This window comes from Seriola dumerili, unplaced genomic scaffold, assembly GCF_002260705.1.
Source record: "Seriola dumerili isolate Sdu_G_001 unplaced genomic scaffold, Sdu_1.0 BDQW01000756.1, whole genome shotgun sequence".
In the NCBI taxonomy this organism is placed as follows: domain Eukaryota; kingdom Metazoa; phylum Chordata; class Actinopteri; order Carangiformes; family Carangidae; genus Seriola; species Seriola dumerili.
The window spans coordinates 347,360-359,816 of record NW_019175011.1 but is presented as its reverse complement, the minus strand read 5'-3'; the positions used below and the strand labels follow the sequence as shown (position 1 = coordinate 359,816).

The following is a 12,457-nucleotide window of genomic DNA, read 5'->3' as shown; positions in this document are numbered from 1 at the left end:
AAGGCACACCATCTTCTGCAGGCCTCTTGTTTGTTGCCTGGAGCTGCGTTAGCCCAGATATACTGTAAATAAAACATGGCAGGCTGGAGGAGAGGAGTTCATTATCCCCTTGACTTAAAGGAGAATTCTTCTTACTTTAAATATATGGTTTTCAGGTGGATCTTTGGCTCTCAGAACCAGGTTAAACTGGAATGTGTGGTTTGCTGCTTCACCAGTTGTAATCCTAAATATTCACTTTTTTTCCCACGGCAGTAAATCAAAAGCAGAATCATTCATTCTGCTTTGCACTGGCTTTTTTCCACATCATGAGGAATAAACAGGAGTTATCATTTTAAAACCATAAAAGGCTGAACCTGCACTTGCTATTTACTTACATTTGCATGAATCCAAAATAAGGAGCTGCTTCAGGCATAAATCGATACTCTGCGTTCCTAACCCTAACCTGAACTCTATCAGGGTTTTCATTGAATTAATGTTGCTTTGCTGCGGACCCTTGCAAGTCCACATGCAGAACTCTTCACCCTCCTGTTTTTCATCATGACAGCATGATGCACCACAGCATGTTGGCACAGATTCACACCCAGCTGCGGTCACCAACGTGACTCTCACCTCACTTTCCCATATTTGACTTCTCAAAAAAAAATAAGCAGCTGAATGGGAGTGACGAAAAGCAGCCAAATTGACTTTTACCTGGTATGAGCAGGTACAGTGAGAGTCACGTCCATGATGACCAGTGGCTGTGGTTGGAAATTAAAGAACAGCAACAAAAATGAGTGAACTCATCTTCAACATTCAGTTGCTTTTGTTTGCTTTTAGTTGCATTTTAATACTTTTGCACCAAGACTTGGCAGCTAATACAGTCAGTGTCTTTGAGAACTCTAGCTTGTATGTAACTCCAGTGTGGTAATATTGGTCCAATGGAAATGTTTCATCCTATAACTCTTTGTAGATAGAGGCTGGTTAAACAAGTGCTTAAAGCTGACTAGCCTTTGCTTTAGATCCCTCCCTGCTACAGTTTGGTAAAAGAAGCTTGTGTCCATCTTGCTCCTTTTGGATGCCATGAACTTTGACCACATTTGTGCCAAGTTTTATTTGTGTTCTGGTAGAGCATGTGTTAGCCTTAGGAGTGTCGCCATCACATAAGAAGCATACAGCTTTAATAGAGAGGTCAGGAGTTCAGAGTTCAGCCAGATCAACCTTTTCTGACAGCACAGCTGCCGCCTCGCATCCTGCGTTTGTGCAGAGAAGCTGGAGCCAGAGAACCAGAATCATCCTGTACCAGTTGATTGTGCTCCCACCACCATGCTGCTCTGCCAGAAGGTTCCCCCACCATCCTCCAAGCGCATATATTATAGAAAATGATAAAGATGGCATACCTGTAATTTGAAAACAGATGGTTTGGTTCTTTTGAATATTTATAACAATCAAAAACAATTTCTCCTGCACCAACCTCACTATTCGCCCGGAGGCCGGCAAGGTGTTAAAACATTCATTTTAATGAAACTGGAAGAGAGGAAAAAAAAAAGTCTCTTTGTTTTTCTCAGGCGAAGGAGGATGGTTGAAGTTAATGTAGAGAGGGCAAAGAGTCGACTGTAAAGGGAGAGTAGAGCACACATGCGGCGGAGAACGACATGCTCAGTGCGGCCCTCAATCTGGTTCAAGTTGTTGTCTTTAACAGATTGAATAAATAAAGAGCTGAAAAATAAAAGAGGTTTATCTGTTTACATCGCCCGGCTCCCCAGATGCTGATATTCAATAAGCCGTTATCTTCTTTACTTTTGAAGGTAAATATCTTTCCTGCCGCCTGCTCTTGATGTCAACAGATGCAGAACTCAGTTGACCTTAAAATTTACCCACTCGCAAAAAAAAAAATCAGACAAACTCACCGGCATTTGATAAAAAAAAGAACAGATAAAGCCTTGTTTGATTTAATTTGTTTTACCTTTAGTGGAGGAGATCGGACATTTCTGCATGTGTGATACTTTTCCGTTGTTTCTTTTTTTTTTTATTCTTTTTTTTTATTTTTTTTGTTATTTATTTATATTTTTTTTTTAGTGCTGGGTTTTACCATGTCCCTATCTTTTATTTGTTTTGACAAGCTACAGTGTTACTGCATGTTTCACAAGCTTTAATATTATGTCTGTATTTTCCACAATGAGAATCTAAAGTCCCTCTCTCATTCTCTCTCCCTCTCTCTCAATCAATCTCTCTCTTTCAGAGTATGATTTCCTCCATTGTGAACAGCACTTACTATGCAAATGTGTCGGCGGCGAAGTGTCAGGAATTTGGGCGCTGGTATAAACATTTCAAGAAGACAAAAGATATGATGGGTAAGCAAAACGGAGGGGCGCAAAGTATGGCGCTCACACTTTTGTCTCTTTGCACACACACACACACACACACACACACACACACACACACACATACACACCAGTCACCATTACAATATGTTCTCTAACCAACCGTCTCTTTGTCTTCCTGCTGCTGCATGAAGCAGAAATACATTTTTATCTTGTTATCTAATAATTCAAGATAACTCCATTGAACACAGTGTTATCTTTGATTTATACATTATTGCTTTAACTAACACTAATGCTAGAGTCAAACAGAGGCCTCTAACTGTTTTATTTTTTGTTTGTGTGTGAGTATAACGCTTTTTTTTTTTTTCCACGAACAAAAAGCAGCAATGACTTCAACCAGCCACCGCCTAGTCTGAAATTCAATTAGGTTTTCTTATCAACCCTCTAACAACGCATGCTTTATATTATCTAAAAAAAAAAATCCCCTTTGACCCGCCAGGAAATGAGGTTATATAATACCAGTAGCACCCTTGCTAGAGATAGAATTCCGATATATTTTTCTGTCTTTTGATTAAGCAGAACACCACTCTGTTGCGAGGCTCATAATGCAGTTTAATGTTGAGATATTAGCTTTAACAATCTGTTGAACAATCTTTTTTTTTTTTTTGGCTTTGCCAGTGTGCTGCTGCTCGCAGTGATGACACAAAAGATATAATAGCAAAATGTTTTCACAGCGTCCATGCAAATAGCGTGTTGTGATCATATCTAATCTGATGTTTTTTTTTTTTCTTCTGTTAAAGTGGTAACATACGCTGGGAACATTATTTACTTCAGACCTGCTCTACTTGTGTATTCTCTTGCATACTCCTACACATTTTCTGTCACAATTGTCTTTTCTTTTCTTTTTTTTTGGTTGTATGTTCCTCAAAAGTAGGACTGCTGCAGCTGCCAGCTCGGCCCTGGTGCTGCTGCCATATCTGTGCTGAGCTGCAGTGGGTGAAAATTGTAGTAGGAAGTCTTAACCCCAGTGTTTCTGTCCTCACCACTGTACACTGTGTGCTGTGTGTGCGTGCGTGTGTGTGTGTGTGTGTGTGTCATTGTGTGTGTGCATGTGCGTTCCCTGCCATCCAACTGTGCAGGCATGCGCCAACCCTCCCAGCTGGAGGGCTACCTGGGTACGTGTGTCCTCCGTGAGAGCCCGCGTGCCAATGCACTAGGTATGTCGCAACATGGGTACACACACAAACACACACATGCGCACACACATGCACACTTTTTTTTTTTTTTTTTTTTTTTTTTAACTTTGGAGGACATTGACATAAATGAATTCCTTGGTTACTTACAACTACACGCTGAACCCCAGTTGTTGTTACAACTCTAAACCTCATAGAAAAACACAATTCAGCGCTTTATTTTGTATGGACCAGGTTTTTGTTGCCTCACCTTGATTAATGCAAAAAGTTCACGCGAGGAGCCACATTCCTTCCTTAATGCCTAAACTGTATGTTCAGTGTAAAATCCACGTTAATTATAATCTTAATCTTAATCCCAAAACTTCAATAGCACTTTAAAATCATTCACTCATTCACCTTGTTGCCTCTCACTCTATAACCAAACTTAAAATGACAACGTGCAGGTTTTTCCTTAATGCTTCTCAGAGAAGCAAGGGCTGCTAAACGGTTCATCTGAATGTTTTGTATCACTCTCTCTGAGGATATCAGCAACTGATAAGAACAAAACCACAATGTATATGTACAGAGAGGCAGCGATAACATCTCAAGATGAGCTTACACACATTCACACAAACTCTTAGAGCCCGTGTGTCATGTAAGCCAAACCTCAGACACAAAACCTTGGCACATGAGCCTCAGGTGCCCACCACACGCCCGCGGCAACTCCCCCAACCTCAATATTCATGACGGGCTGCTGTCTGCTGTACGTACACGGCCACACATGGCAGGAAGAGCAAGTGCTGGGGAAATGCCAAGTATGAAGGCTGGAAGAGAGAGCGCCGCGGTCATCCCTTTGTGCTTTGGCCACGGCGTCACATGTGACTCTGCATTTACTTCAGCACTCTGCGTTTAGCAAGCAGTTTGAGCCTGAAGTCAAGGGGAATAAGTACCTGGTCACAGGTACTGGCAAGCTGCTCCACCGCTCTGCCAGCTGAAGTGGAGTTACCGGCCGCCAGCGAATACGGCGTCGCTTCTTTTGACGTGGCAGTGCTAGTGCAGGGACGCCAACACAGGAGAGAGAGAGTTAGGTCACTTTGCATGTCTCTCTCTCATTCCTTCTCTCTCTTTCTCTCGCACACAAACACACACACTCCCGCCCTCCCCTCAGCCCACATCCCATTCCCATTGTGTGTTTAATCCGGGGCTCTTTTGTGGCAGGATTCCACACGAGGACTCCCGCTTCTGTGGCAGCCTTTTTCTCCCAGGGCCTGCCATGCTCTTCTGTCACCCCTTCTCTTTTCAATTTGCATGGAAATGCCTCCGTGTGCCTGTGTGTTTGTGTGTTGTGAGCATGCCCCCCAGCAGTCTGTGCAAGCAAGGATATGCGTGCACACACACACACACACACACACACACACACACACACACACACACAAACGCACACATTCACATATGAGTGAATAGGCACGCCATACCATCAGAGCCAGGGAATGCCAGGGATTATGGGAAGAGATGTGATTATTACCAAGATTTTTTGTTTTGTCCCCCCCCCAAACATCATTTGTTTTCGACAAACGCTCAATAGACCCGTCTTGGCTGGGTGTTTTGTGCTTGCTGACAGTTAAGAAACAGGCAGCTCAAACACACGATTATTGTGGGTATTTTTGGAAAGCATCCATACACTTAATCTTTCATCTGATGAAAAATTCAGCTTGTTGAAGACACCCCCCGCCCCCCCCGCCCATAACAGCAATTTACGCTTTTCACAATCTCATACGATGCTATTCTGTGGAATGTGGAGGCCGCAGTACGCTTCTAAGGTGTTAATGTTGCCATCCTTATGAATTGTCAAACGCTGCCCCCACACTCGCTCACTCGCTCACTCGGCACAGCGCACGCAAACCAGCCTCAGCATATGCGAGTTCCTTAAAGATAGACGGAAACCTGGAAACATTCTTGCGGCTCCAAATGCTCATTCACTTCGCTGTGGGTAGCACTTTGAATGTTAAATCATTGTTTTCATCCTCTAAGCACATAATTTAAACCTGTCTTAAAATATTCCCCAGCAGCCATTATGGACTTAAAGATTCCCAAAGCAAGAGATGCCGCAAAAATCTCTCAAATGCCATTAAATGACGGCGCACAGACAGTTCAAGTCAAGTCAGTTTTAGTACATCCAAAACAAGGCTGTTCCTCAGGTTACACACCATATCCTCCAACGTCCTCCTCCTGTCTCCGTTCACTGCTCCCTACATTTATGTTTAGACCACCCTCCCCTAAAAATGTCATATTGGCTGGCTTGTGTTCCTTATTTTAGAATTAAGGATGTAAAGAGAGAATCAGATTTATCAGCATTGCTTCTGTCTTTGCAGATACACACACACACACACACGTTAATCCTGTACTCACACATACACACACTCCACTGTCTCTCCAAGATTTTTTTTCACATGATGAGGCTACAGACGTTCTGAACTTAATTTCGAAGGCATGGCTTGTGGAAGACACAGGTCAAACACAATGAAGCTCTTTTATCTGCATTTTCATCTTTTTCTTTTTTTAACCAGTCGTTGGCTGATCAGCTGGAATGTTAGCTGACAGGCTGAGATTCACTCAGGGCTCAAGTTTGATCTGATACAGAGACGATCTGTTTTATTTCTTCTGATTACGGACAATGGCTATTAAACTGATGGCCATAATTTTGCGTTTAAGGTTTAACTTTTTTTGAGAATCTCCAGCACTTGTAATGTAGTTTTTTTTTTTCTCTCTTTTCTGCATTCTGCTGTCCTGTGTTTTCTTTGTGATGTTTAAACTAGACTTGAAATCAATAACTGACCCTGTCTTTCTTGCTCTCTCTGTCTCCTCTCTTTCCTTATCTCCTCTCCCCTCCTCCAGCTGAGATGGATGGCTTGGCTGACCTCTCTCCACCCGGCTCTAACCACAACCACAATCACCTGGGCTTCTCCCAGCAGCAGCAGCCCATCCCCGGCAGCACAGCGGAGCAGACCCCCTCCTCGCCGGTGCCGCCGCTGCCTCACGCTCCACCATCACACGGTGGCCAGACAGGAGGCCGGCAACCCCAGCTCCCCGGACTGCACCACCCGGGTCTGGTGTCCACGCCCATTAGCCCCCAGCTGGTCAACCAGCAGCTCGTGATGGCACAGATCCTCAACCAGCAGTATGCAGTGAACCGGCTGCTGGCCCAGCAGTCCCTGTCACAGCAGTACCTCAACCACCCACCTGTCAACCGCAGCTCCCACACCAAGCCCCTGGAGCCACAGGTGGCATCAAACACAGAGGTGTCCTCCGAGATTTACCAGTGGGTGAGGGACGAGCTGAAGCGGGCTGGAATCTCACAGGCCGTCTTCGCCCGCGTGGCCTTCAACAGAACCCAGGTGAGGAGGGAAGACAGATGGGCTGGAATAAAGGCACTTCTAACAAAAAAAGTAAAAAACTAAAGTTATTGTCAGTGTTAAAAATTGCCAACTCCATCTTTATATCTTTATACCAGTTTGATTTTTAATTCCACTTCACGCTTCTTTTGATGAAGGAGCTCTGGTTTGTCAGCAGGTCGAGACTGAATATTCTCAGATTTAACCAAATTGGATCATAATTTGCAGGTTAATGGAACTGATATTTATCATGGATTTTGATATCAGTAATTTATAAAAAATTATAAAATGAATTATAAAACAGACAATTATTAATGCAGGAATTATTTTATGTACTTTGGTACTGGAATTTTATAATTATTGAAAGTATTTAATTTATTTTTTTAATATAATTTAATTTTAATTTCATTTTTATATCTTTAATTTTATGCCCCAGTCTGATGCAGATATTCACAAGGCAATAAAGCCTTTTAAGTACAAACAGAACCTATAAAAGTGGCACTTAAACTTCCTGGAAAACTGCTGCATCTTTGGTGGCATCATGCAGCAACACTACAGTTGCAGGATGTAACAAAAAAAAAAAAATGTAACAAGAGATCTCTTCATGACTAATACTTAAAGTGTATCCCTCAGTCTGTGTAGGATTCCACACCAACATCCTGTTTCAGAGGAAACACATCACATTAAGGAAGTTATAAAACAATTTTACGGGACCACTTTTACCGAGAAGTATTAAGAAAGGCCTGGTGTTTGAGTCTGTTTATTTCCACAGCTTATATCTCATTCATAATTCTCATACACTTCAGTAATCTAGCACCTCTAATGTACTTGAAGACAGCTGGCAGCCTGCCATGTGAAAGACCCGGGCTCGGTCATGGTGTGCGTTCTCTCTCTGCCAAAATATGTGGTTTCACTTCATAGTCAGAGGCCTTAAACACACACACACACACACACACACACACACACACACACACACACACACACACAGAAGTCAGTGATAATGTCTTAAGATGTACTGTGTGTGTTAGAGGGGGTTGGAAGGAGGCGACAGAAAACCTCATTACCACTCTATTCGCTTTCAAGTCGTTGTGTATGAAAAAGAAAAAACTGAAACTGATAAGAATCTATTAGGATTTGAACATACAGCAACTCCCTCTTAAATATAAACGTGTGTGTGTATGTGTGTGTGTGTGTGTGTGTGTGTGTGTGTGTGTGTGTGTTATATGAAACAGTCAGACAGTGGTTTTTTTGTGCAGATGGGCAAGCTCCCACACAAACAGAGTCTTATCTGTGGCTGATATGAGGAATTAGCCCAATGTGCCGTTGGAGAGTTTGCCTTTGGAGGATTATTTATTAGGCGTGTGTTTTCTCCACCAGCCTGTGTTAATAAAAGGAAAGGGGCCGGGGTGGGGGAGTGATGACATGAAGGTGCTGCTGTCAATGCAGTAGGCAGAGGGGAGGAGCTGAGGTCGTTTTTTATTTCTTTTTGGGAGCGGAAACTGATTGACCAAAGAGATAAACAGCGTGGGTTTGATGGCGAAGAATGATAAGCATGCGCACACTGGATGCAGACCCCGACAGACAGACGCACAGTACAAACATAAAAGCGATATGCCGTTAATCTATCCCCTGAGTACCTGTGTACATCAAGTCTCCTTCGCCATAAAAAACGTCACTCTTGAGTGTGATTGTGTATCTGTCCACACTTGTCTGGATACCGCAGACCTACCTATTTAAGCATGACACATCTAGTTGCATACATTTTAATAGTCAGACAAACGGCACCAAGCACATATTTGCAGCTTTACTCACTTCCCAGGAGGACTTGCATGCTCAAAAAAAAAAAAATGAATAAAAATAAAAGCATGAGTATGTTTTCTCCATCACCTTGTTTTATTACCAAATCACACCTATTGATGGCGAGAGAAGCAGAGCGATGGTTTGCACAGTGTGTGGCCAAGAGCTGATGAAAAGGCCCAATCACACGTCTCTGATAATGGAGTCATCGCCGTCTCATAATGACGGAATTGAGCGCTATTGAGAAGTAAACAGAGGATACACTGATTGCCCGCCGTATAAGACTTCCACATTTCAGTCGAGTAAGCTGCGGCTCTCATCCAGAGCAACAACATGAATCTAAGAACATGTCCAAGATGTGCAGAATTAACATCAACCAAAGTGTAGTGAGTTCGAAGGCCACACAAAAGTTTCAATGAAGTAGTTTTGTCATCCAATAATGATCACTGATGAAGTGCAGAATGATATGTTTCTACTTGAAGACAACAGCTCTGTAGAGTCTGGAGGATTTGGAGGAGGAGAGAATACAAAGTTTTCTCTGATGACATGATTTTACAACATTAATGACGGAAGGTTGAGAGTGACTTCTGTGACTCCACTTACCTCTACACAAAAACTCCACGTGGAGTTAAAAAACAAACTGTGGTCTAAATATTAAGTCGCTAAAAGGCTGTATTAGTTTACAGCTTAAGTGGATGTAAGCCCATCATGTCTCTAGTGTCATTAGAATCTCCATTTACAGTTATGGTTCTCTTTTGCTGTTTTATTTAAGAATCCTCTAATGTGATCATTCTTCCTGCTCCCCCACCACCCAACCTTTTCACTCTCTGGGAGCTCTGGTCTCTTTTCTATCATTCTCACCTCCTCTCCATCTCACCATTCACTCCCCCGTCTCCCGCCTCCCCATCATGCAGGGCTTGCTGTCTGAGATCCTACGCAAGGAGGAAGACCCTAAAACAGCCTCCCAGTCGCTGCTGGTCAACCTGCGCGCCATGCAGAACTTCCTGCAGCTGCCAGAGGCTGAGCGTGACCGCATCTATCAGGAGGAGAGGGAGCGCAGCCTGACAGCCGCCTCCGCAATGGGCTCCGCTCCGCTCATCAGCACTCCACCCAGCCGACCTGTACAGGTACCAGATGTTTTGTACGTCTCTGCGCATGTTTTCCTGTGGTTATTCTTAATGTTGTCCTGAATGTTACTATGTAGGATTTCATTAGTAGATCTAAGTTTTGGGTTTACAAACACTCCTTAGAGGCTGAGTTCCTTCATAGACAGAAAAATACAAATGAATGCACAAAGGTGTTTGTTCACCAGAGCATCAGAATATAAAAGTCAGGGGGTAGAGGTAGATTTATCCTGTAGACGCCTACAGCATAGGAACTGATTTATGGTTTGGCCCGATCAAGTGCTGCAACACTTGCTGAGTGTATCATGCGGTATAAGACAGGTGTCTTTTGTGCACCTAAAGTAATCATATTTAGATTCTTTTATTTACTTCCTAAAAGAGAACAGTCATATAGAGAAGAACTAGGGATGTTTTTAGCTCACTCAGTACAAACTTGACTTGTGTTGCAGTGGAGGTAAAAAAAATAAACAATGCTCAGTGCAGAGTCCTGCACAAGTCTGCACCTTCCCTGCACCTGCAAAGCTTGGTACTGGACCCAATCTGTTACCTGCAGTTATCTCTAAATCAAATCTGGACCTGGTGTGACCCGTTAATATAAGTCCAGCAACCCACCCCATGCCTGTAATTAAGCTACACAGTCACTTTACAGTGCTTTATTTTTACTTGCACAATTGCTCAACAGCCTTAGGCAAAACAAACATCTGATTAGTTCTCACATTGACTCATGAATGGATTTAATTAAACAGCACCTATTTAACAGGTGGAGCTATAGGGCCACAGCAGGGTCACAGAAAATAGGTCACACCAAGATTCAGTGTGTGTAACTGAATTAAGCTGGTTCCTTCAACTTATTTGTAAATTAGGGTTTATATTTTAAATTTTAAATCAGGATATATAAGCACAACCGTCTGACCTAAAAATAAAACAAACAAGTGTTGAACGTTTCAAATAATTCTAAATAAATTGTGTAAATCATCACCTGCTGACTGTGGATGAGGCCTCTGCTCTGGTAGTGGGCACGGGGTGGGTTGCAGGTGGCTTCCACACTTTTCCTTGACTTCTTGAAAATTGTAAAGTAAATTAGGTCAATGCAAAGAGGAAAAGCAGAAAAAAATTGTTTCATTTGATACAATTATCTATGAATTTTTTAAACTTTTAATAATGCCGACAGACACTTCAAGTTGCATAAAAAGCGCCTTTAAAACTGTACGTAGATTTTTCTTGCCTTCAAATAGCCTATTAAAGTGGGTTTGATTACTGAAATGACTCATTTGGCACTTCTAATTGTCCAATTTGCAAGGTTGTTGGCATAAACACTGATATAGGCATAATGTACCATCGCTGTGAATGCTCATCGCATCATCCTCGTCTGCAAGCCGCTTCAGGCTTTTCAGTTTGGGATGCAAGAACATTGTGAGCTCATATAGGAGATGCAGCCCAAATTTGTCAGTCATACTGTAATTCGGAGCCATTTTTCCTTCAGTGGCTTTGGTAGTGTCCTTAAATTGCGCCAAAAATGCTCCTTGTTCCTCCAGAAGAGCAAAGATGTGCTACAGTCCACCGTGGTGTGTAGCTTGTTCCAGTCTCTGATGCTTTCAGTCTGCAGTTTGTCTGCTTAAAATAGGTCACAAGCAACTCAATAAGAGCAGATACCTCTTTGCTAAAGACGTCATCATCAGTTGGTTGTCCAAGTGTCGTATGCAGCACTGTAGTCAGAACGTGCTGCACAACCCAGCCCTTAAGAACTGGTTGTATTTAGCCACGGTTTGCATGATGGCTGATCTGTGGTTATCTGGCATTTTTCTGTAAGTTACCATCCATGTTCAAATGTTCAAAGCGCTCGCTCAGTCAGCTCCCACTGGTTGTTGATGTAATGCAACGTGACACAGACATAACCGATTTTGCGGTAATCATCTGTCCACACATCCAAAGTGACTCCTCTGCTGCTTTCAGTCAGCTGCATTGTCACTTCTGGAATGATGCTTTGGCGAATGTCCTCTGTCCACTGTTTTGTCAGTCTGCGTGACACAGTTGTCGGATCAGGCAAAAGTTGCTGAGCGTCCACTCCGCTAGCTCGGTCACTGATGTCAATCAAGCCTCGTGCCATCACCACACACAGGTTCAAACAATCTGATGTTTACCGTTAACTGGGTTATGGCCTCCCTGTCTTGTGTTCCTGAGAAAGTGTCTCTCGGTCGACACGGCACCTGTGCTCCTGCAGCTGTTGATGTGTTTCCTCAGTGATGAGGTGCCTAGCTTGCGGCCATCAAGGGCTAATACCTTTTTGCCAGTGTCTACAAGCAACAAAGCCACGGATAACATTATTTTCACAGTCCATGGTCACACAATTTTGTTTTCACCACTGGCTGTTTTCACCTAAAGGTTATCCATTTTGATCTGCTAACAGCTAGCCTAGGTTGCTATCTGATAAGTGACATCCTGTCACTTGGCCAGATGGGAACGTAGGTTGTGTGGTAGGCAGTTACAAAAAAAAATCTCAAATTATAGACTGCTTTAGACGTTTAAAACAACTCTTCCTTTTTCTTTTCTTTTGTCTTTTTGCTTTCATGTTAATTTCACCCGCTGCCCACTCGCATTTACTTCATTTTTACCCATGCCCGTACCTGTGAATCATTTTTGAGGGTTACCCAACCTGATTCTCGGAGACTGGC

At 42.9% G+C, this 12,457-nt stretch overlaps 1 protein-coding gene across 8 annotated transcripts in view; it reads left to right on the top strand.

The window, feature by feature from the left end:
- LOC111236905 (DNA-binding protein SATB1-like) overlaps positions 1-12,457 on the top strand; it is a 62,319-nt gene that overhangs the window by 25,920 nt on the left and 23,942 nt on the right. For 6 of the 8 annotated variants that reach the window (XM_022765809.1, XM_022765811.1, XM_022765813.1 and 3 more), the window contains 4 exons: positions 2,219-2,330; positions 3,440-3,517; positions 6,368-6,867; positions 9,576-9,788. In XM_022765809.1, the coding sequence (XP_022621530.1) occupies positions 2,219-2,330; positions 3,440-3,517; positions 6,368-6,867; positions 9,576-9,788 (903 nt within the window). The remainder of the gene's footprint in view (positions 1-2,218; positions 2,331-3,439; positions 3,518-6,367; positions 6,868-9,575; positions 9,789-12,457) is intronic. The other 2 variants (XM_022765814.1, XM_022765812.1) reach the window with 1 other exon arrangement.